This window comes from Microtus pennsylvanicus, chromosome 1 (assembly GCF_037038515.1).
Source record: "Microtus pennsylvanicus isolate mMicPen1 chromosome 1, mMicPen1.hap1, whole genome shotgun sequence".
Classification (NCBI taxonomy): Eukaryota; Metazoa; Chordata; class Mammalia; order Rodentia; family Cricetidae; genus Microtus; species Microtus pennsylvanicus.
The window spans coordinates 102,661,521-102,686,682 of NC_134579.1; the positions used below are offsets into that span (position 1 = coordinate 102,661,521).

The 25,162-nt window shown below is 51.2% G+C and overlaps 1 protein-coding gene across 2 annotated transcripts in view; it reads left to right on the top strand.

Moving 5' to 3' along the window:
* Positions 1 to 4,343: 4,343 nt before the first annotated feature.
* The window catches only part of Eln (elastin), a 44,318-nt gene continuing 23,499 nt past the window's right edge, over positions 4,344 to 25,162 (top strand). The window contains exons 1-10 of one of the 2 annotated variants that reach the window (XM_075977147.1): positions 4,344 to 4,765; positions 12,646 to 12,696; positions 14,161 to 14,193; positions 15,023 to 15,055; positions 19,014 to 19,043; positions 20,510 to 20,545; positions 21,778 to 21,888; positions 22,338 to 22,484; positions 22,565 to 22,636; positions 23,290 to 23,337. In XM_075977147.1, the coding sequence (XP_075833262.1) occupies positions 4,681 to 4,765; positions 12,646 to 12,696; positions 14,161 to 14,193; positions 15,023 to 15,055; positions 19,014 to 19,043; positions 20,510 to 20,545; positions 21,778 to 21,888; positions 22,338 to 22,484; positions 22,565 to 22,636; positions 23,290 to 23,337 (646 nt within the window). In that variant the 5' untranslated portion in view covers positions 4,344 to 4,680. The remainder of the gene's footprint in view (positions 4,766 to 12,645; positions 12,697 to 14,160; positions 14,194 to 15,022; positions 15,056 to 19,013; positions 19,044 to 20,509; positions 20,546 to 21,777; positions 21,889 to 22,337; positions 22,485 to 22,564; positions 22,637 to 23,289; positions 23,338 to 25,162) is intronic. The other variant, XM_075977157.1, reaches the window with a different exon arrangement.

The following is a 25,162-nucleotide window of genomic DNA, read 5'->3' on the forward strand; positions in this document are numbered from 1 at the left end:
GCTCATACGTATTCCCTTCCCAAGCCTCTGTTCCGTGCATACGAAAATTCATGTTCTACTAATGTAACCTACTAACTCTGTTTCCTCTGGGATTAGCTTGAGGCAGGGCACTTGCTCACACTAAAGTATGAACGACTGCCAGCCAGTCTTTAGTTTCCCAAGGACAAAACAGAACAAGGGTGCTACCTGAATTCAGTTCTGCTCGGGCTAGCCCCCAATGTGTGTCTGTCCCTCACACGATCTTGACAATGCCCTCTGTGGACAAGGAAGGACACCCAAGCATTCCCCAGGGATTGGAGAGGTCTGTCTACACCAGCGGCCTCTACCTGCATTTTCTGGAAGTCTCACTGGTGCTCTTGGTTCAACACTCTGAAACCAGTGGGTCCTTCTGTCTGCCAGCCATGACAGCAAGCCACTGTTGAGATGAGAAAAGAAAATGGACCCCAAAGGACTATGTTCTATGGATCTCCAAAGTGGTTCAGGAAATAGGGTGGAAGGAGATATTATAGGACCCGGGAACTTACCAATTGTGTAGTACCCCAACCTAGGTAGCAGCTTGGGAGCTGGGGAGCCCAGGCCAGTCAGGGAAGGAGGCTACGAGAGTGGGTTAAGTCAGTCATACAGGGCCTGGGAGGCCAGACTCAGAAGCCTGGATACTGAACTGGAGATGGTAATGCATGCCTGTCGTCCTAGCCATTTAAGAGACTGGGGTGGGAGAATCACAAGTTCCGAGGCCAGCCTGTGCTACATAGTAAGCAAGTTCAGAGCTATCATGTGCCACTTAGCAAGACGCTAGCTTGAAACAGAAGCTAAAGAGGGCTAGGAGTGTAGGTCAGTGGTGAAGGGTCAGCCTAGAATCTGCCAATAAGTCAGGGGCTGGGGGTGTGGCTCAGTGGTAGAGCACCTGCCTAGAATCCCCCAGTGATGGGCTGGGGTGTCGCTCAGTGGTAGAGCACCTGCCTAGAATCCCCCAGTGAGGGGCTGGGCTCAGTGGTAGAGTGTTTACCTAACCAATGCAAAGCCCCAGATGTTATCCCCAGGTCTGTAGAAGGAAGGAAGGAAGGAAGGAAGGAGGGAGGGAGGGAGGGAGGGAGGGAGGGAGGGAGGGAGGGAGGGAAGGAAAGAAGGAAGGAAGGAAGGAAGGAAGGAAGGAAGGAAGGAAGGAAGGAAGGAAGGAAGGAAGGAAGGAAGGAAGGAAGGAAGGGCTTACAGTTACCTGAATGGCTACTGAGGGTCTCTGCACAAATTGCTGGTGTTCTTAGAGCCAATGGAAGCTAGATTTTGGGTCCCTCCAGAACAGAGCCCTGGAGGAGCAGGAGCCCATCACAGACTTTGCCCAAATGACTCTCCTAGACACCCCTCAGCCCACGGCGAGCTGGGCACCCTGCAGGCATTGGAATTTGTCAATGATCTTGGTCAAGGGCACCCAGCCACGCTCTGAGAGTCAGAGCCATTTGGTAAATGAGCTCATTGCATCTGTCGGCTATCCAGGGAGGTGGCACTGAGCATTTGAGGACTGCTGGATTGCTGGAATGTTCCAACAACTGGCTAATGAATGGATATGTCAGTCCATGACTGGCATTCTTAGCCTTTGCCTGGTCACTGCCACATTAGCTTGCATGGATGAGGCATGCAGAGGATCCGCCCCACCCCTCGTTGCAGGTACATGGAGCCTTTTGCAGCAATATATGAAGCCAGCTGGAGCACTGAGTTCAAGAGATCAAAAACTGGGGCACAAAGCAGGGCCCTGGCCCGACAGCTCGAAGCCTATCCTAGCAAGTCCTCCCTCTGTACCTCTCCTGGATCCCCACAGAAAGCCTCTCCTGCTGGCTCCAACCCCTCTCCCAGTCCTGGAATTAATAAAACTCCAAGCAGACTGTGGTTTGCAAGTCTGCAAGCCAGTTCCTGCCCGCGTCAGTACTCCAAGAGGAGTGGGGCCCAGCTCCCCACCAGCCCCGCTGCTCTCCTCATGCAGGGCTTGGAGCCTCAGGCCCTGCCCATGGTGTAGTCCCTTTTCCCAGCAAAGGATGGACTGGGGACTTCGGGCTCTTGAATCTTCTGTACACTCAGGAACGCCCCCCCCCCCGAACACACACACTACAAAAGAGCTACACACATGCTGTGCAGTTTCTAGACGATTCCCATGTTCTCACTCACTTGAATTTCTCTCTCTCTCTCTCTCTCTCTCTCTCTCTCTCTCTCTCTCTCTCTCTCTCTCTCTATCTCATATTTTGGTTTGATTTTTAGGGTTTTTTTTTGTTTGTTTGTTTTTAAGAGTCTCATGTACCCCAGGCTGGCCTCAAATTCACTAACAAGGATGACTTTGGACTCCTGGTCTTCCTGCCTCTACCTCCCAAGTGCTGAGATTCCAGGAACGTACCAACTATACCTATCCAGCCCAGGCTAACCTAGAGCTTGCTATATAGCCCAGGCTGGTAATAAACACTCTATCCTCATGTTGCAGCCTCCAAGGTGCCATGCCCAGCTTTGAGAGGACTCTCCCATCACGTCCCCCCACTTTCCAAAATGCTGGTGATTCCGTAGCATAGCTGGTAGACCACGGAAAAGGGAAAGACTGCCCAGGATCTCAAGACTCAATCAAGCCATACAGCTACCCCACAAACAGGGACAGAGCTTGCAGGATTAGCTTCAGCCACGGCGCTGTCGGCACCGAATGGATACAGCACACGTCTAGGCACAGGACAGAGACATGCACCCACACTTTCTTCGCCTTCACCATCGTCTCCAAGTTAAGGGTAACTGACATCAGCTAACACACGAGGCAAGTGAACTCTAGGGAGTTGTCCCCTAGAAAGTGCTAGAACTAGCTGTGTTCAGTGGTGAACACCAGTCATCCCAATGCTCAGGAGGCTGAGGCAGGAGGATCAAGGCCAGCCTGGGTTATATAGTGAGACAATGACCATGTTGGAGGAAGGGATGAAGAGAAGGAAGGGGAGGAGGAGGGGGAAGGAAGAGAGGGGGAGGGAGGAAAGAGAGAAGAAGAAATTATGGAGGAAGGAATGGAAGGAAGGAAGGAAGGAAGGAAGGAAAGAAGGAAGGAAAGAAGGAAGGAAAGAAGGAAGGAAAGAAGGAAGGAAGGAGAGAGGGAGACAAAAGAAAAGGGGAAAAGGAAAGAAAAACAGAGACCCAAAAATGAGCCCAGATCCACCTAAGCCACCTGTCTTTGGTCGCTTCCCTCCTGGCCATTACTATCAGAGCGGCAGACTCCTCTATGCTCTGTGCTAGACAGATATCTTTAACTTAGCCCTCTGAGCCACTTATTGCACGAGAAAGACCCCAGGACAAACGGTGGACTTTTTCCTCCGACCAAATATGACCTAGAGCAGGTAATGATCATGGTCTCCTATCCTGTAGCACCCACATTTCCTTCATACATGCAGGGGTCTTGGAGTGACATAACTTCCCCTTGACCCACCCCTTCACCTCCCCAAAACCTCCCAGGGTCCCCATTTGCTCAAGGATCGGGTGGCCAGGGCACTATACTTTCCTGACGGGACAGTTCTGTTGGTTCAGTAAAGGCTGCCCCCTTCTGGTCAACAGAGGAATAGCATCCTCAAGCCTTCCCAGAGGCGCCAAAAGAATAGTTTCAGATCCAGGCTAGAGCTAGTGGTGCTCAGCTTAGGACAGGTGGTGACCAAGCAATGAGAATGCTGAGCTGATCATCATCTGCACGGAGCTCCCGCCTCCATGTTCCCCACCAGGCACTGGCACTTAGGATCCAGTTTGACCTCTGTTGGACACTGATTTGCTCAGGGATGGTGCAAAACTATGTTCGTGGCCCATACAAAACCAACCAACACCTTATGCAAGGAGCATCTTGGAGTCCTTGGGAGACACTAAATATATGACTTTCACTCCCAAGCCGTTCACCTGACCTCAGCCCCTTGGTTTCTGCAACCATAGATCCTAGACTTATCCAACACCCTTTCCTTGGCTTCAAACAGATGACTTAAGACCTTGTCTCACCACAATGTCAGCATCCCCATTCTGTCCCCAAAATGCCCCACGGTGCCATACCCTCTGGTTTTCTCTCCCAGGCAATTCCGCCTACAGATTCTTTAGACCCATCAACCTTCCCAGCCCAGTTTTGGGTAAGGTCTGTCTTTAGCTAGACTTGGGGGTGTCAGGGTGTCTGCGGGGCCAGGGTGGGAGCTGAGGCGCGGGACAGCTGGCCTGTGTCCCCACACTGGGCCTGGGGCCCAGTCAGAGGGGCGGGGGCCTGGCTACTCCAGCCTTGGCTAGGGCTGGGATTTTTTGGCTGGGCTGCCTGGGCCCTCCCTCCTGCTTCCTCTCCAGAGGACTGTCCTGGCAAAGGCCCCCTCGCACTTTCTGGCGGGAACAGGGCCAGGAGCAAGCAAACAGCTACAGAGGGAAAAGCCGCGCACGCGTGTGTGTGTGTGTGTGTGTGTGTGTGTGTGTGTGTGTGTGCAGGAAAATCGACCCATGGTCCAGGCAGATTCAGCCTAGGAGGCTTGCGAGCGTGGCCTTTCGTAATTGCCCCCTCCCCCGCGACCCCCTCTCCCAGCTCCCCCTCCTCCCGCCCTCCTCCCACCCGCCCTCTATCCCTCCCTCCCTCCCTCACAGCAGCCTACCAGGCAGCAATTACGCTTTGGGGATAAAACGAGGCGCAGAGAGCAGGCTGGGGCAGTCCTCCCCGAGATGGCGAGTCTGACAGCGGCAGTCCCGCAGCCTGGCGTTTTGCTGATCTTCTTGCTCAACCTCCTCCATCCCGCGCAGCCTGGAGGTAAGGGGCCCCTCGCCGGTCCCATACTGCCCCTCGCTGGTCCCATGCTGCCCCTCGCCGGTCCCATCCTGCCTACATCTGCGGGACCCAGCCGGCCAGGAGACAAGACTGATGGGGGATCCCGGAGATGGATGAGCCCTTCGCCTCCAGATCCTCCCCCCCCCCCCCCCCCCGTCCCTCTTCCAGGCAGGGTCCTGGGAACTGTCTCCTCTAGAGAGCTAGCTCCGTGGAGGGGGATCCTGTCAAACATGCATTCCACAAATCAGGATGGTCCCTAGCCTCTGTCCAAGCTCGAGAGGGGGGCGGTCCTCGGAGCCACCTGGGTGCTTGTCCAGTGGAGGCAGTTTGCACACCTGTACACATACCAGCCTGGGGAGAGACTATCCTGGTTGCTTAGGGGATACTGGGAGTGTGTGTGTGTGTGTGGTGTTTCACACTGTGTTGCACAGGTGTCAATGTGAGGATCTGGCCGATCATGTCCCTGAAGAAGTATCTGGGAAAGGTATGATCTGTTGAGGAGTCCATCCCTAGACAGGTGGAGGTGGAGGGAGGCAGCCATGAAGTTGTCTGGTGGGACCTGCCAAAGTCCAACACACAATTGGGCGCGGTGAGCCACACCTGTGTTCCCAGCATGTAAGTTCAAAGCCAACTAGACACCATCTCAAAAAAAAAAAAAACATGAATGAGGGTTAAGGATGTCTCTGTTGGTAGAGCGCTTGCTAAATACTTAGCACAAAGCCCTGGGTAAACCAGATTGGCATGGTGATGCACACCTGTGTGGTGGCCCCACGATCAGGAATTCAGTGTGTAGTTGGCTACGTAGTGAGTTCAAGGCCATATGGGCTACGTGACACCTGACACCGTCTCGAAAAACCAACATCCTGAAGAAGTCTGGTGCCCAGGTGTAGGTTGTCACTGTGTGTGCGAGTCCTTGCCGTAGGAGGGTTTCCTGGGGTGGAGTACAGGCCAGGGGGTGAGCTGGGAAAGGTGCCCATCTCCCGACAGACAGGGCACAGCTGGTGTCAGAGGCTACACTGAGCTGCCAGTTATCATTCTGGTCCTCTGCTACGTGTCCGGACCAGGCACATTGGGTTATGGGGGAGGAAGGAGACGGCTTACAGAGGGAAGGTGCATCCGGCCATGGGGAAAGAGGTGCAAGCCCATGGGCCATCTGCTGAGGTCATCTAGGTGGAATCTGGTTTCCGTAAGAGCCCTCCTTGTCGTGGGAACCTGAACTTGAACTGGGGACAGGGGGCTTCAGGGCAGGGTGGGGCAGGGCAGGGCAGGGCTGGGCTATGGTCAGAGGCTGGGTGGGAGCCGCAGCAGTTCCGTGAGACTGATCTGCTCAGGGTGGGAGCCCACTGGAGGACAAGAGTTCCTAGACTGGGACAAGACTGAGGGTTATAGGTACCAACAGGAGAACCCTGCAGCTTCAGCCAGCCAGTGGTTAAGAGCCGTGACTCTGGATCACCTGCCCCTCCTGCTCCAGATGTGGTCACCTAACATCTGCCCACCCTCCTCCCTCGATGGTTGTATAAGTAGTTGTAAACTAGTATTAGTTCATCATAAAGAAACTATTATCTGAACACACCTGAGGCAGGAGGCTATCTAGTTGGAGGGCAACCTGAACTAGACAGTGAGATCGTCTCTCAAAAGAATCTAAAAGAAGGCACGAGATGGAACTCAGCTAATAGAGCACTTGCCTCGCATGCTAGAAGGCCTGGGTTTTACCCCCAGCACCTCACAAACCAGGTGTGGTGGTGGCTCCCACCTGTGGTCCCAATTCTCAGGTGGTGGAGGCGGAGGCAGAAGGATCAGGAGTTCAAGGTCACACTTAGCTATAGAGGGAGTTCAAGGCTAGCCTGGGCTACACAAGACCCTTTCTTGAAAGGTACAGAAATAGAGCCTGAGGCAGGCTAAGGCCACCGCTGGAAGTTAATATCAGCCAGCTTTCTGCCCTGAGTCAAAAAAAGAAAAAGAAAAAGGAAGGGGGTGGGGGAAGTGCCAGGGAATACTGGGGAGAGACAGCCCTGGGGCGGAGTCTTCCTATAAGGGCAGAACAAACCCTCCCCCTTGTAGTCTGGGTGACATCACTCAGTACTCCGCTGGCATCATTCCCCTGTGAAGATAAATCTCAACTCTGTCCCAGGTGGCCGGAGTCACTAGGTTCAAGCAAGAGGCATGTGGATTGATGAGGCCTTTCAAGATTTGTTCTGAGTCCACTGAACTCCTAAGAGGTCAGAGATCTGCGCGGGGATGGACATTGGTCACATCTACCTAGTCTCCCACCTGTCTGGTCCCGGGAGGGGGAGCCTGGTCTCCCCAAGAGAAAGATGTCATGGGCACCAGTTCCTCGTCGCTGATGGGGGTGATAGTAACATTTCCTCTGACTAATGGCTTGCGTCAGCCCCTGTGTTAGAGGGGATATATAAACCAGGTGTGGCTCAGGAGCTCCCGAGAATAGGACAGCGGGATCACCGTGGATGTGAGTACTGTGCCACAGAGGGAATTCCAAGCCAGCCTGTGCTAGATGGTGAGACTCTATCCCCCCAAAACAAAATTAAAATAAAAGGTCACCAAAAGGAGAAAAAAAAATCAAGCATGGTAGCACCCTTGCCTATAGCCTTGCACTTTGGAAAGATGGAGACAGGAGGATCAGGGGTTCGATATCATCATCTATAGAGTGAGTTCTAGGCTAGCCTGGGCTACAAGAAACTCTTCCTTCAAAAAAGTACATGTTATAGTATTGGACATAAAACGAAGTTCAGTGATCTTCCTGACCCCAGAAATGTTTTCCATACCCCCCACACACACACACTTACACGCTGAAGGTTTATCTCAGGATAAACCTGATGGGCATGATGGTTGCCTGGACCTATGCCGTGACCTAAGAATTCTTCCTCTATTTGATCTGTGGAGGCTCTTGTTCAAGGGATTTGAGGGTTGACAGCTCCCCAGGTGCCTCTGATAAGCTGCCAAAGATTTAGTGCCTTGATCCCGCTCTGGGCGTCTGGTTGGAGCAAGGGATAGCTCACCCAAACGCAGGAGCATGGACAACTTTTGCAAAGGGTCTGGCAAATACACACAACAAGCATCTTGGCGAGGTTTTCTCTGCTCGATCCAGGCTGCCCCACTGGATTTGGGCTTGGCAGAGCTCCCTGCCAGGACCCGTTAGCCCCGCTAACCTCCTAGTGGCAAGGTCAAATGTACATAGATACCAGGCCAAGGTGCTGCGTCTGGTTGACTCTCAGTTTCCCTGGCTGCAGAAGGGGAAAAAATCCCTATTTTTAGCACCCAGCCCCTAAGCATCCCTGGGGTTTGGGTGCAAGGGTAACAGTAGCGACTTGACAGCTGCCAAAAATATATCCACTGGACGATCATGGGACAGCAAAGCTGTGGAGTGACTTTCTCTTACAATTTGCTCAGGATCTGGTGAGCCATGAAATTAGCTCCTATCCTTACTTTTCTAGGTTTTTTAAAATTATTTATTTGTTATTAACGTTTGTTATTTTGGGTTTTTGTTTGGTTTTTATTGTTCTGTTGTTGTTGTTGTTTGTTCTTTTTGTTTGTTTGCTTGTTTGTTTAGGGAGGGGTTGTGCTGGGGACTGAACCCAAAGCTTTGTGTAGGCTGGGCAAGTGTGCTACCTCTGAGCTAAAAGCCCAACCTCTAAGATGGGTTTTTTTGTTTTGTCTTGTTTTGTTTTTTGTTTGTGTGTTTGTTTTTGTTTTATTGAGACAAGGTCATATGTTGGCCAAGATGACCTTGAACTCCTGATCTTCCCACTTCCACTTCCCGAAAGCTGGAATTACTTCTGTGAGCCACTGAGCCTGGATCCAATTTCCTAAGGTTAAAGAATACTTTTGTTTCTCGAATATGTAACTCTGGCTGGCCTGGAACTTGGTAGGTAGGACATATTGTCCTCTCCAGTTTACAGCAATCCTCCTGCCTCTGCCTGCCAAGTACCAGGATTATCAGTGCCCATCACTGCCCCTGACCTACCCAGCCCAGTTTCTAAGGCTTAATTCTCCCTGGTGATTGGTATATAAACAGGTAACCAAAATGGAGAGGACTCAGGGAGGGTTCTCCAGAGAATCTGAGGGGACTCTTGAGAGAAAAATTTAACTGAATATGGGAACCCAGGCCTTTAATCCCCCAGGATTTAGGATGCTGAGACAGGATTGTAAACCCAAATCCAGCCTAAGCTATATACAGAGTTCAAGCTAGCCTGGGCTACAAAGAAGCCCTGTGTTAGAAAAGAGAAGAGAAGAGGAGACAGAAGAAAAGAGAAAAGGAGGGGAGGGAAAAGGAGGAGAGGAGAGGAGAATTAGGCAAAGGGAGGGGAGGGAGGAAGAGAGGAAGGCAAAACCAAAAACAATCTGAGGCGCTGAGGAGCAGGCTGCCGCCCAGGAGCAAGCCAAGTGCAGACCACACAGATGAAAGGGTTGAAAATCTCCCTTCTCGGAGAGTTTACAGGCAGAGGACTAAAGGGTGTTTTCGGGGCTTCTAGTCCAGGTCAGAGGACTGTTCGGATCCCTGGGAGTCTAGGGTCATGATTCACACATGTGAGAGATGAGATTCGCCCCAAGGCTAGCAGGAGGAATGAGCCAAACTCACATAAAACAAGACACAAGTGTGTTCCAAGCCAGCTGCTTGTGGCCGACCGAGCATTGAAGGCAGGAGAAACTGTGGCGGGCTAGGAGAAGGAGCGGTGAAGACTTCCAGCAGGGTTAGAGGAGAAGAGAACTTGGAGGGAGGTGAGGATGTTCTCGGTATGAAACCCTGCTGGCACAAAGGAGAGATGGTGGGAATGAAGACCATGGGGGGCAGGGAGACCTCCATAAGCAGTGTATGATTTTTGAGACAAGGGGTTTGCTATGTTGCACAGGCTAGCCTGAACCTCGCTGTGTAGCCCAGGAAAGCCTCCAGTTCTCTAGGAAGTGCAACGTGATCTCAGACTCACACTCCTCCTGTCTCCACCTCTGAGTACGGGAATTACAGGTGTGCACCCACATGTCCTATCTACAGAGTCCTTTATTCTTATTATATTTATTGTGTGTATATGCACATATCACTGTGGGGGGTGGTCAGAAAACAATGATGGGGAGTCAACTCTTCCCCTCCGCCATGCGGGTTCTGGGGATTGAACTCAAGCCATGAGGCTTGGCAGCCAAGATAAGAGAAGGCAGCTACTCAGCCTTCTCTGTTTTCTCAGTGAAAAACAGGAATCAAAAACTCTAGCCAGGCCTGGTGGCACACGCCTGCCCTCTCAGCGCTCTAGTGGCTGAGACTGGAGAATCTCATGTTTGAAACCAGCTTATGCTACACAATGAGATCCGGTCTCAAAACAACATTCCAACTATCTGGGGTGTCCCGGGTTGGGTGTGACACTGGACCAATGTGATTGGGCTATGAAACACGGTTGTGGAAAACAGAGAGGAGCTGGAGAGAGGGGAAGTAACAGCGCCCTCAAGAGGGAACCTGGTTATAGACAGTGTTGGAGAACAGAACGCTAAGAGAGAAGACATAGGGTTTAGTCAAGTCAGGGGCTCAGCAAGACCACCCCCAGGGACCTTATGGGGGAGTGAGGAAACAAATCAGACACAACCCAATCTCTCTGCCTCCCTCCCTCATCATTTATTGAGTACCTATTGTATACCTGGGCCTAGCCATGCACTAAGAGAAAACAGGGGACCCAAGATCACCAGCACCTTCTTTTATCAATTATTTCTGTGGGGGGGGGGTCTGACTAGGAACTGTCCTTTCATTTGAATGCTTGCAACCATACGAAGCAACAAACCTCACACCTACATTGTGAGGAAGAAAAAAAAGTGAGGCTTGGCTAAGGAGGTGGTTCCGTTGGCAGGGTGAGTGCCTAGCGAGCATGTTGCCCTGGGTTCTATTCCCAGGCCTGGAACAAACCAGGTGGGGTGGCATAGGTCTGTCACCCCAGCACTGGGGAGATGCAGTTACTTGCCTGAGGTCACACACCAAATGAGGAGCTAGGAGAGAAGCCAGAGGGCCTTACCCTGGGTCCCCTTGCGGTTCCCACCACATTGTTCCCTTGTTCCTGTTGTTCCCACAGGCAGCTCTGGGGCTGGAGACCAGAAAGAACAGGAAGAGAAGGAGAGAAAGTGCAGGAGAGAGGCAGAGACTGGAACTCCCCGCTTGGGGCTCAGAGCTGGAGGCCAGAGCCTGGGAGGGTATCAAAAGCTTGGGGGGGGGCATGTGTGTTTGGCAGCTCAGGACAATGCTAAAAGTCTGTTTCCTGCAGACTCAGATTCCTGGGGCCACCCTCCCTGAGCCCCTAGGCTCTGAGCAGATCACTAGAGACCATCCAGGCCTGTCTCTCAGTCTCTCAAGGGTTGCGAGGGGAGGGGCACAGACCCCAGGAGGTGGTGGCGCCAGGACTTTAGCACAGTCTGCCCGTGGTGGCCAGACATTCCTAACTCTGCTTAGGATGACAAGGTCCAGGGACCAGGCAGGCCCAGCTGTGTATTGTCACCGAGTGTCTGAGACCAGACACACAGACATCTGGCTGAGAGGTCTCCCTGAACCCACTGAAAAGCTACATGACTGGCTGGCACTCACCTTGCATCCCTCACCATATGACTCTCAGGGTCCCTTCAGCAAAGTAGAATTTGGGCCCTGGTGACAAGGTGACTTATCAAGATTAGAGGTCATGGCTCAGTATAGGAGTCTCCATTTGTTGCCATGACAACTCCAGGGCCAGCATCTCCAATGAAAGCTTTGGCTGGTCCCTGGGGACTAAATTCGTGACCTTGGCTTGGAATTAACTGTTCCTTAGGAAACTATTTGATTGGCTCATTCATGATGTTCCCACCCCCTCCAGTCCCTGGCGCCTCCCAAAACAGCCCTGGGTCGGTGGCCAGAACCCCACCCAAAGAGAGTTGCCTAGGGGCCAAGGACACTGACCTAGCACTATCCTACCAGAGTAGGAATGGCTGAAGCCAGACAGCAGCTAACTCCTAACTGATGTCACCACCCAGCCTGCCCTCTTACATTTGACTCCAGCCTTGCCGCCCAGCTCTGAGCAAAGTCATGGGTAAAGCAAGTAGGCAGAGTCCCTTGCCCAACGTCCAGTCACAACCACAGGCAGGTCCCTTCTCGTCAACAGTGTTAAGCCTCCTGCTCAGAGAAGTGGCCTGGGTTTGCTCCAGGCTTCATGTTTACCCAGCTGTGTGGCCCCAACCACTTCCCTTAACCTCTCTGGGCCTGATTTCAAGTCTACTGCAACTACAATTCAGAACTTCTGCCCCTCCGGCTTCATTGAGACATTTTGGGAAGAATGAGAAAATACAAAGTCAGATGTGGTAGTTCATGCTTATAATCTTGGCTTCTCAGGAGGCTGGGGATGGGGGAAGGAGGTGTAAGATCAAGACAAGTCTGAACCACGTAGTGAGGACCTGTCTCAATAAATAAAACAAGAACTGGGGTCAAGTCGGTGGTAGAGCTCCTTCCTAGAATCCCCCAGTTGGGCTGGGGTGTGGCTCAGTGGTAGAGTGCTTGCTAAGCACACATACACAAAAGGAACCAATATAATATAATATCATATATATATGTGTGTGTGTGTGTGTGTGTGTGTGTTTACCCTCAGACATTGATTTATAGACAAACAATACCATAATCACTATATCTTCATTAAAACACGGTTGGTGACAGGCAGTAGTGGTGGATGTCTTTAACCCCAGCCCTCAGGGGGCAGTGGCAGGCGGGTGTCTGTGAGTTTGAGGACAGCCTGGTTTACAGAACAAGCTCCAGGGCAGCCAGGGCTACACAACATAGTGAAACCCTGTCCCAAAAACAATCAAACAAAAAGCCTGAGTGCCTGGCTAATCAGAGTCTACCCTCTTCCTTCTAGGGGTTCCAGGAGCTGTGCCCGGTGGAGTTCCTGGCGGAGTCTATTATCCAGGTAACTACATGAAGTTTCCACACGCCTGTTTATGACAGATGGGGATGGATTGCTCATGAGAGATAGAATATTTTTAAATATTTTTATTACACTTATTTTTAGGGCTTGCACGTGGAGGTCAGAGAACAACTCTTTTTGTTTGGGTGTTTCTTTTGGTTTGTTTGTTTTGTTTTTTGAGACAGAGTCCCACTGTGTATCCCTGACTGGACTGGAACTCACAGAGATCCTCTGGGGGGGGGGGGCTGGGATTAAAAGCATGTGACACCATGCCCAGTTCCATAAGACAACGTTTGGGAATCGGATCTTTGCTACCACTGTGTGGGTCCCAGGGCTGAAACTCGATATGTTAGGCTTGGCAGCAAATGAGCTTTACCCACTGAGCTAGTTCATATGCCAGTGAATTTATCACATTTCCATTCCTGCCACTGAGGACAGGCCAATCAGGCCCATTTTCTGAAGAAGTTAACCAGGCTGGGGATGTGGCTCAGTTAGCAGAGTGTTTGCCTAGCATGTGCGAAACCCCGAGTACCACCCCCTGCACTGCTTAAACCAGGTATAGTGGCTGCATACCTGTAAATCCCAGTATGGAAGGACAGGCATTCAAGGACATCCCTTGGCTATAGAAGGAGCTCAGGCCAGCCTGGGCTGTGAGAGACCCTGCCTCAAAAAAAAAAGCAATCCAATCAGTAGAGCGAGATGTGAAGGCACCCATCTGTAACAGTAGCATCCCAGACATAGAGAGTCAAGAGTTCAAAGCCAGCTTGAGCTGCGTAGTCTCCACCCTAAGAAAAGCTGCTAATGGAACATCTATTAAGAGCATAAATATTGTACAAGATGGAGCATAATCCCTGCTGTCAGGAGGCTGGCGCCTTTACACATTCCTGTCATTGGAAGGGTTCGCAGTCCTCAAAGCTTTAATCCCACTCTTGGCAATCCCCCAGAGGCGAATAACAGAGAAGATAAATAGAGCGACTAAACTGGGGATGCAGCTTGATGGGTAGAGCATCTGCCTAGTGTGTGTGAAACCCCAGCATCTCAAAAACCATGGGTCATGGCGAATGCCTGTAATTGTGGAGCGAGCTAGCTATCCACACTGGTGAACTTGGGGTTTGATTGGCACACCCTGCACCAATGAATAAGGTACAAGAGTGATGGTGGATGACTCTAGGCATTAACTTTGGGCCTCCATAGGAATGCACACACACACACACACACACATGCATATACACACGCATACCAGACACACATACATGAAAAAATGGAAAGAAAATAACTGATATGAAGTCAAAAGTTCCTCTAGTTCCATCCTAGGACAAACTGACACAAGGCTATTGAGTCAGTAAGACAGAAAAAGAAACTTTGGGTGACTTGCCCAAAGTTCTACAGCTAGAATTTGATGGTGATGGGGTGTGGCTTGTCTGGATACTAACCTCTGATGTTTCTCTCTCTCAATGCACACAATAGGGGCTGGTATCGGAGGACTGGGAGGAGCAGGAGGTAAGCTCAGAAACTAGCCTTAGGCTCCTCAATGAAAGCATCTTGGTGTCATCATGACCCCCTCCCCCCAACACATATTAGACCTCAGGTCTTCAAGAGATCCCAGCAACTAATGTTGTACAGGTTGAGCATCCCCTGGGAAAGAGACCTACTTAAAAACAAAACCCTGATGGCCCTTTTAGGATCCTCATGGCCCCTACCTACTTTTATATTTTCTTTGATCTCCTCTCTCAACAATCCTGCCAGGTGGAGATTAACTCCTCTTGAGGGAAAAAAAAAACCTGAGAAATTGCTGGAAATGTTGGTGCATGCCTATAACCCCAGCACTGAGGAGGTAGAAACTATGGATCAGGAATTCAGAGTCATTCTTGTCTATATAGCAAGTTCAAGACCAGCCTGAATGACACGAGACATAATCTCAAAACAAGCCGGGAAGCAGTCACTCAACAAACTCCAGAGGGAAAGATGGGCTCCCAGGGACTCCATGACTAAGCAAGAGAACTTTCTAGGCATCACCTCTAGCACTTGAGGAAGAGACCCACATACAGCCTCACCCTCTACTGTGGGGCAGGCATAAGCAATGGATAAGTACTAAGAGATGGGAGGAGGTACATGCTTGTAATACCAGAACTTGGGAGTTAGGGGTAGGAGATTCAGGAGTTCAAAGTCATGCTTGGCTATATCATGGATTTGAGGCCAGCCTGGGCTCTCATGAGTCCCTGTCTCAGACAGACAGACAGACAGACAGAGACAGAGAGAGAAAGACAGACAGAGAAAGGGAAATGAGTCACTTCTTCCCTGCCATTCATCATCATCTTTTCCTCTGCAGCTCTGGGACCTGGAGGAAAACCACCTAAACCAGGTAAGATCTAAGCAAGGCCCCTGAAATGGGGAAGGTAGGACTCACAGAGCCATGCCTGGCAAGGGATCCAAAAGGAGGGAGCTGTAGGCAGCAACTATCAGGTATCAACAGGCTAGAGTCAGGCCACAAGTTGGCCGGACACAAGAGGTTGAGGGCAGTTCAGTGGCCTATGTCCAGCATGGGCCCAATGTGCCGGCTTCCTGGAGAATGTCCTCTGCTCCCAGTCCCAGAAAAAAAAAAACCCTGATGTCTCAGGCAAAGCAGCATCTGAGGTCCCCATGGTCTCCTGTAAGGCAGCACTTAGAATGGAAGACCCCAGACGTTATATCTAGACATTTGACTTCTGAGCCAGATGTGAGCTCAACTTTAAGCTAAACCTGACCCCTGGCCCCAGATAACCTCCCTGCCTCCTTCCAGCTGTGTCTAGATCATGGAATTTTCTAGTAAGGAAAAAAAATCATAGCTCTGCTTCATCAGCAGTGCTGGGATCTTCCAACAGTGGTCACTCTCAGCTTTGAGGTGGCAAAGTGGCGGGGTGTCTTTCAATGGAAAGCTGTGGAATAAGAAGCAGGTGGAGGCCATGGTCTGGTGGCACACACCTGTGATCTTAGCTCCTTAGAAGGTTGAGACAGGAGGGTTCTGAGTTAGAGAGGTCAGCCTCAGATAGATATCAAGACCTGTTTCAGAATAAAAGGTAGAAAGAATACTGAAGATATATAGGTCAATGGTAGAGCACCTGCCTAGAATCCCCCAGTGAGCAGCTGGGGTGTGGCTCAGTGGTAGAGCCCCTGCCTAGAATCCCCCAGTGAGGGGCTAGGAGTATCACACAGGGGTAAGCAAGTTGGAAACCCTGTGTTGCATCCCTCTTAATACATAACATACACACACACACACACACACACACACACACACACACACACACGGCATCCTAGTCATATTGATGCCCCTCCCCCGTGTGTGATGCTCTCTATGTGGCATAGGCATCCCCACCCAGTGCCTGCCATCCTGGCTCCAAAGTCACATGCTCCTGGACAGTTGGAGGTCCAACTGCTCTTACAAAACCCTGATGACAGATGACCCAACTACTAATGAATGTGCGAGAAGCTGATTCTCCTTCCCTAAACTCTATGGGAGTTGTGAAACTTCAGGACTGGGGCCAGCAAGGGAGGAAAAGAACGGGGCATCTGGACAAGCTAGGTTCTAGGGACTGAGAATTTGTAAAGCCAGGAGATTCCATGGCTCATTAATTCTCTTTGTGGTACCAAAGATGGAACTCAGAGTCTGTTATATGAAAGGCAAGCACTCGACCACTGAGCTACATCCCTGGACCTCTTTTTACATTTCTTCAAAAACTACATTCATTTATTGGTTTGTATATTTATTTATTATGGGTATAGTATGCATGTACCCCAGTGTGCCTGTAGAGGTCAGAAGGCAACTTTTGAGCATTGATTCTCTTCTTCCACCTTGTAGGTTCCAATAATAGAACTCATGTTGTCAAGCTTAGTGACAAGGGCCTTCACCCACTGAGCCTTATTTTTATTTTGATACAGGCTCTCCCTAAGTTGTCCAGGCTGACCTTGAACTATATAACCCAGACAGGCCTTGATATATAGATCCTGCTGCCTCAGCCTCCTGAGTAGCTGAAATGATAGGCATGTGCTACCAGGTCCAGTTCCTATGGTCATCTTTTAGCCTCAGGATACATAGACTGAAGTCTGTAACAGGCTTGGCCAGGCCACCATGAATAACCCAATGAAGGTCCCCACGTCCTGGCTAGAGGGATGTCCGGGCCTGCCCAGGCAGGATGGGATGGGGTGTAGGGATTGTGCAGATCGTGTTTGGGAACAATTAATCCCCTGGGAGCAGGGGTGGGTGACTTGGCAGCTGCTCCTCCATGTGGGTGCTGTAGGCTGGCCCCTCCCTGCCTGAGCTCTCAGTGGGGGACCAGGCAGCTGGGAGCCAGCCCTGCCCACACCCAGAGCACCAGCTGGAGGCCAGCAGGCTGGCCAGCCACTACAAACAAGGGGTACGGGCAACGATGAGAAGGAGCCAGGATGAGTATCCACAGGACACCCATGTAGGCTGCACATAGTAGGTGCTTCCTACTCACAAAGTCAGTGGCCCTAAGAAAGTAGGGATCATGGAAGCCACAAGTAGATGGGCATATGAGCCGAGCACAGGGGGAGAAGCCTGTCGTTCCGACATTCAAGAGGCAGAGGCCAGAGGACCTTGAGTTCAAGGCTACAGAGTGAGTTTAAGTGTTGTGGAAACTGAAGCAGGAAAATCACAAGTTCAAGGCCAGTCTGGGCTATATGCAAGTTCAAAATCAGCCTGAATTATACAGTGAGACCCTAAGTCAAGAAAGCAGAAGATGAGAGATAGATAAATAGATAGATAGGTAGGTAGGTAGGTAGGTAGGTAGGTAGGTAGGTAGGTAGGTAGGTAGATAGATAGATAGATGATAGATAGATAGATAGACAGCTAGATAGACAGATAGATAGACAGATAGATAAAAAAACAGACATAGTAACACACGACTTAAACCCTAGCACTTGAGAAGTAGAGACAGGCAGATATCTACAAATTTGAGGCCAGCCTGGTCTACATAGCAAGTTCCAAGCCAGCCAGCCAGGGCTACACAGTGAGACCCTTTCTTAAAAAAAAAAAAAAAGGCTGGGTTTGTGGTGGCTCTGTTGGTTGGTAGAACACTTGCCTAACATGCAGAAATCCTGGTTTCCATCCCTAACGCTGCATTATAGAACATGGAGGCATGTGCCTGTAATCTCAGCAACCAGGATATACAGACCAGGGGATCAGGAGTTCAAGGTCATATTGGCTGCCTATTGAGTTTAAAGTCAGCCAGAAGTATATGAAACCCTGTCTCGAAAAGGAAAGTAGGGAGCCGGGCGGTGGTGGCGCACACCTTTAATCCCAGCACCCGGGAGGCAGAGGCAGGTGGATCTCTGGGAGTTCGAGGCCAGCCTGGTCTATAAGAGCTAGTTCCGGGACAGGCACCAAAGCTACAGAGAAGCCCTGTCTCGAAAAACCAAAAAAAGAAAAAAAAAGAAAAGAAAGAAAAGAAAAGGAAAGGAAAGTAGGGGAGACTAGTGAGATGGCTTAGCAATTACGGGCACTTGATGATCTTGCAGAGGACCAGGGTTCAGTTCCCGGCATGCACATATAACATAGCTCACATGTAACTCTGGTTCCTGGGAATTAGACTCTCTTTACTGACCCCCACCCCCACCAGCACCAGACACACACATGTGATGCACACACATACAAGCAGCCTAAACACTCATACATATAATAGAAATAGACCGGCTGGAGAGATGGCTCAGTGTTTAAGAGCATTGCCTGCTCTTCCAAAGGTCCTGAGTTCAATTCCCGGCAACCACATGGTGGCTCACAACCATCTGTAATGAGGTCTGGTGCCCTCTTCTGGCCTGCAGACATACACACAGACAGACTATTGTATACATAATAAATAAATAAATATTAAAAAAAAGAAATAGACCTTTTAAAGATTATCATTTAAGGGACTAGAGAGGTGGCTCAGTGATCAAGAACATACGCTGCTCTTACAGAGGACCCAGGTTCATCTCCCAGCACTCACATCAGGCATCCCACAGGGGTCTGTTATCTCAGCTTTGGGGGATCGAATGGCTGTGACATCCATGAGCACCTGCACCCATTTGCACATACCCACACACATGACACATACAAATACACATCATTTAAAAAGATAAAATACATCTTTTTAAAAATTATCATTTTAAAAGTAATCATAAAGATGGGGAAACTGAGGCTCAAGAAATGGTCATCTACAAAGACCATGGGAAGGGGCCCAGGACCTGAGTCTAGAACTTTCTGACCCAGAAAAGAAGGGGACATGCCCAGAAGGCCCTGGGCTCCCAGCTGTGATCCGACTGTAACTTTTTCTCCGTCTCTCCAGGTGCCGGGCTTCTGGGGGCCTTTGGAGCAGGTGAGTCCGAAAGAGAGGGAGAACAGAGGGTTGCCGGTGATGAGGATAAACTGCGCAAGACTGCTGATAAAGAGGGGCAACCGCAGAGACCACAGGCCACCCCCAAACTTCACCCCAATCTTTCTTACTTCCCATCCAGTCTTGTCTTCTCAGCCCCCCCATCAGACAGGAAAGATCTGAGTGTGCCCCCCATCCTCTACAAGCGTAGGAAACAGGGCTAGCTTCAGGGGAGCTGTTGACAGAACTGAGAGAGACTGGGAGGTGAGACCAGGAAATGATTGAGCCGGGCAGCCCCAGTCCCTGCCCACCACCATACCATACTACATTACAGACCCACCTTACAGATGTCTGCAATATACACACACTTAGAGGACTTTTGCTACATGCTTGGCAATCACTCTACTAAGTTATATGCTCTTACAGTCAGAGGATAAGTGGGAAAAGCTGGTCATAGGAAAGATACTATCCAGTGAGAGCCAGGTAGACCCCTCCTTAGCAGCAGACCCTATGCGTTGGGGGGGGGATCCCTTAGAGGACTTTGCCCTACAACTCTAGACCCCACAACCAGAGCTGGTGCTGGCAAGAGAGATTTTTCCCATAATTGGAAACAAACCTGCCAAGGCAAACCTCCAAAACTCCAACCTAACTGGGCCCATCGGTCAAGGCCAAGGCCGTGGAATGTCTCCTGGAGGAGGAGAAGGAATGATCGGGCCCAGATGTGGAAAGGAGAGAGCCAGAGGAACCCATTTGGCTTCTCATGAATCTTAGCAAGGAGGATTCTGGATAGAAGGATGTCTAGATGCTGTACAGGAGGACCCCCAGGACAGGGGATGTGGTTCAGGTCACACAGCCCTAACCTAGCGTGCATAAAGCCCAGGACCACATAAACTGGACTTTCCTATTAACTGCCTAAAATCCCAGCATTTGGGAGGTAGAGCCAGGAGAATCAGAAGTTCAAGGTCACCCTTAAGATACGTAGCGAGTTTGAGTCAAGCCTGGGCTACATTAGACCGACTCAAAAGCAGGAAGTGGTGGAGACACATTTACAGATCCAGGGTGAGGGGAGGGGTCTATGTCAGGATGTACAATCAAGGAAGCAGAGAAGATGCCTGGCGTGACAGCTACTAATGGGAGCAAGGCTGGTCTTGGAGGGGTGAGGGTTTGCTTACAGACCACTTCCGCCTTCATAGAAAACCAGCTGGATCCTGCCAGCGGTCAGGCATCCTAGGAGACGCACGAGCTGGTCACACTTGTTAGAGATAATCAGTCACCTCCACACAGAGCATTTGATTACTATCTGATGGCTGCAGATTTATCAGGACCATTGCCCTCCACCACCACAGAACCAAAGACATAGGGACCAGCCTAGACACCCACCCCACTCACTCCGTGACGGCACTCGTCTTACAAGGAGCCCAGGTGTGAAACCCACATCCTTAACTTCTCTTCCTCTCTCTTCTTCACAGGCCCTGGAGGAATCGCCGGTGCTGGCCCTGGGGCAGGTTAGTGTGAACCCCTGAGCAAGATGCCAGTCTCTCTCCCCAGCCTGGGGCACCTGCCTGGGATAAACAGCAGTCAGGGCACAGAGTGGGAGGCAGGTGTTGATGAGATGAAGCATGACACTAGTCACCTGCTCCTAAGAAGCCACCCAGGGGGACAATTATAATAGAGAGATGAGACTAGAAGGAGGCATCTCCTTGCTGGCCCAGCAGATCTGCCCACCAGAAAAGGCATCGGAGCAAACTGGGGACCGGAGATGGTGTGGTGCAATGCTCAGAGTACCAGCGCTTGGGGGACAAAGGCATAACGACATGGGTTCAAGGCCAGCCTGGGCTACATAGCAAGTTCAAGGCCAGCCTAGCTATATCGACCTTGTCTCAAATATATATATATATATTGAGGCTGGGCATGGCAGCAGACACCTTTAATCTCAGCACTCAGAAGGCAGAGGCAGAAAGATCTCTGTGAGTTCAAGGCCCTCCTGGTCTGCATAGGGAATTCCAGTACAGCTAGAGTTCCATAGTGAGACCTTTTCTCAAATGCATATTTATATATGCATTTGTATATGTATACATGCACATGTATATGTATACATACATGTTAAGACTGGGCTTGCCTGCTCTGGCTTCCATCTCCAGCATTGCATAAACCAGAGGTAGTGAAGTGCCTGTGACCCCAGCACATGGGAGGTGGAGGATCAAGGAGTTCTCGGTTATCCTCGGCCACATAACGATGTCCAGGCCAGCCTGGACTACATACATAAGCCAGACTTTGACTCAAGGACTAAGCGATTCACACAGCTTTGTCTGGCCGAGCTGAGCAGCTAGACATAAGAATCCTCTAACACAGTGGTCCTCGACCTTCCTAATGCCAGGACCCTTTGATACAGCTCCTCATGTTGCAGTGACCCCCAGCCATATTATTTCTCATTGTTATTTCATAGCTGTATTGTTGCCGATTATGAATCATAAAGTAAAATCTGTGTTTTCCGACGGTCTTGTACCACTGCTGTGAAAGGGTTATTCCACCCCCAAATGGTCACAACCCACAGGCTGAGAACCGTTGCTCTAACACATGCTCCCATCCTGGTGAGCAGGGCCAACCATGTTGAAGGCCTTCAGAGGACACGGAACCTTGAATACTCTCCTGAGTGGAAGGGCCCAGGCTGGGCTGAGGTTTGGCCGCTCCCACTGAGCAGGGCACTTCCGGACCTCATTTATGCTCTCCTCCACAGGTCTCGGGGCCTTTCCAGGGGCAGGAGGTGTGGTGCCTGGTGCAGGAGCCGCAGGAGCTCTGTTGCCCGGAGCGGGGGCAGCTGCAGCTTACAAAGCTGCTGCCAAAGCTGGTGAGTGGAATATTTTTGGGATAGTTCTATCTGCCCCGTGACTTTCCCAGACACTGAAATTCTCAGAGAATGCTCCCTCACCCAGACCCAGGAGACAAGAGTTGTGGGGTGGGGAGATCCTACTTCCCTGGGGAGATGATGTGGGCCGCTAGTTGTACCCAGTCTTTGCTTTTTGGCGGGGGGGGGGGGGGGGGGGGGGGGGGGGGGGGGGGATCAAGGCAGGGTTTCTCTGTAGCTTTGGAGCCTGTCCTGGAACTCTCTCTGTAGACCAGTCTGGCCTCGAACTCACAGAGATCTTCCTGCCTCTGCCTCCCAAGTGCTGGGATTAAAGGTGTGCACCGCCACCACCAACCGGCTTGTACCTAATCTTAAAGTGGTTTGGTGACAGGAGAGACCTTAAGGCACGGTCCCTGTCTGATCCCTGAACTCTCCTGTTTCTGGCTATGCAGGGGTCGGGCTTGGTGGAGTCGGTGGCGTTCCTGGTGCTGGAGTTGGTGGAGTTGGTGGAGTTGGTGGAGTCCCTGGTGTCGGAATTGGCGGCGTCCCTGGTGGTGTTGCTGGTCTTGGTGGCATTGGTGGCTTAGGAGTATCAACAGGTATGGTGACCAGACTTGAGTGACTCAAGGTGGTGCCTGCAGACCTGGGTGGAGTCAGCTCTGCAATTCCCTCCATTCAGGTGCCGTGGTGCCACAAGTCGGAGCTGGAGCTGCTGGCGTCGGAGTGGGAGCAAAGCCTGGAAAAGTTCCAGGTCAGTGCAGAATCTATCGGGGGGGGGGGGGGTGGAGGTCAGAGGTCAGAGGTCTAGGAGTCCGCTGAGGTCAGAGCCCTCTCCTGCTCCAACAAGCTGGAAGATGAAGGGAGCAGTACAAACTGGATCCGGCAGCAGACCTGTTTGGGCAATGCGGCTGAGTGACTTGATCCTGGCTTCTAAAAATCTCTATGATCTTGGAGCAAATAGAGACCTCACAGACAGGCTCTGGATCACAGATGGGGAAACTGAGGTTTTAAATGTTGAGTCAGAACAGAAGGGCCTACAGCTGTTCCCGGTAGAGCTGGAGGGGAGCCCAGCATCCTGCGGCACCCCCATCTGGTGCTCATTTGGCCCCATGCTCTTTAGGAAGTGACTTCAGGTTAAATAAAAGGCGAACATCTGGAAGCCTTTAGACTTGAGGTGGGCTGGCGGGGCTGCGTCAACAGGCTGTGGGCTCCAGAAGACAGTTAAATCGGGCCTTGGAGGATGTGCAGGCTCTGACATGGAGCAGGGAGTGCTGTGGTCACGCTCTATCTGGCCCAAGCTATCCCAGTGCGCACACTGGCTTGCAAGGCCTGGACCGCTTGTTGCCGCTGTCTGAAGGGACACGGCAGAACCTCTACTAAGGTTTCTTGTTCTTTTGCCTCCAGGTGTTGGTCTTCCAGGTGTGTACCCAGGCGGAGTGCTCCCGGGCACAGGTGAGAACAAGAAGGATGGACTGGGGATGTAGCTCAGCTGATACAGCGCTTGCTTAGCATGGGTTCCATCCTCAGCATCCCATAAACTAGGTGTGGTGGTACATGCGTTTAACTCCAGCACTTTGAAGGATGAGGCATAAGGATCTTAAGTTTGAGGTCAGCCAGGGCTACATAATGTGACCTGATTTCAAAAAACAAAAAGTGGGGCTAAGGAGATGGCTCAGAGCTTAAGAGCACAGGCTGCTCTTCCAGAGGACCCTGGGTTCAATTACTAGCACACTTATGGTTGCTCACAATGGTCTGTTGACTCTTCTGTTCTCCAAGGGCATCAGGCATGCGTGCAGTGTACAGACATGCACCCAGGCTAAACACCATACACATAAAATAAAGGTAATTTTTAAAGAGAGTAGGTTGGGGATGATTCCGTGGGTAGAGTACTTGCCTAACATACACAAAGCCCTGGGTTCCACCCCCGGCACCTCCTAAACCAGATAGGGTGACACACTCTTGTACTGCCAGCACGTGGAAGGTGGAGACAGAGTTCAAGGTCATCCCTGAACAAGTGTTGGGCCAGCTTGAACTCTATCAGAAAGAAAGAGGAGGGGGGGAGGAAGGAAGGAAGGAAGGAAGGAAGGAAGGAAGGAAGGAAGGAAGGAAGGAAGGAAGAAGTTGGGATCTACCCTCTTGCTCTCCCTCCTAAAACTGAGACAAGCTGAGCCCAGTGGCTGTTTCCCTAAGTGTCCAAGTTCAACTTAATGAACATTGGGTCCTTGGCAACCGAGGTCAGCTTCCCCAGCCCCACCCAGTCCCTCACCCCTGGCCAACACCCTCATCACAGTCTTAAAACCGTCCTCAGAGGACAGATGGACTCCCTAGTGTAGCCAGCTTCTTCCCAAAAGTCCTGAGTCACCAGGCATTGGCACGCCCAGGAAATGTGCCCTCCAGGAGACCCCCTAAGAACTGTCCCTCACTTCTTTCCCTGCCAGGACGTACCTCCCCACCCAGCAAGGCCTCCTGAAATCCCCCAAAAGCCCAGATTCAGGGATTTGCTGACAGAGCACCCCTTCCTTCCTGGTTGAGGTAGCCAAGCCCCAGGGGAGGCAGGAGAGGAGGGAAAAATCGGGCAGATTCCAATCCATTGTGAGGTAGCCACCAGGAGACATGGCACACTGGCTGGGCCTCTCTGCGCTTTCTCCCATCCAAGTACTAAGTAGCTCCACCCTACTTAGTTTAGCTTCTGCAATCAGACACATTCAGGGTGGTGTGGCTATAGATCTCTCTGTCCCTTTCCTCTTGGTCACGATGGATCTCTAACTTACAGCTGAGGTCCACCGAGGCTGAAATCAGGCACAGATGAGTTGGGATTAAGAGTCGAATCTTCCAGCCAGGCCTAGTGGCACAGGCCTGCTACCCCAGCCATTTAGAAGGCTGAGATAGGTGAATCAGAAGTTCAAGTCTGGCCTGGACAGCTTAACCAGTCTGTTTCCAAAAGAAGAGCACTAGGGGTGGGTGCATGGCTTGGCATTAGAGTACCAACCTAGACTCTCCTAGTGTGGGGCTGGGGTGTGGCTCAGTGGTAAAGCTCCTGCCTAGAATACCCCAGTGAGGGGCTGGAGGTGTGGTTCAGTGGTAGAGCACCTGCCTAAAATCCCCCAGTGAGGGGCTAGGGTGTGGCTCAGTGGTAGAGCCTCTGCCTAGAATCCCCCAGTGAGGGGCTGGAGGTGTGGTTCAGTGGTAGAGCACCTGCCTAAAATCCCCCAGTGAGGGGCTGGGGTGTGGCTCAGTGGTAGAGCACCTGCCTAGAATCCCCCAGTGAGGAACTGGG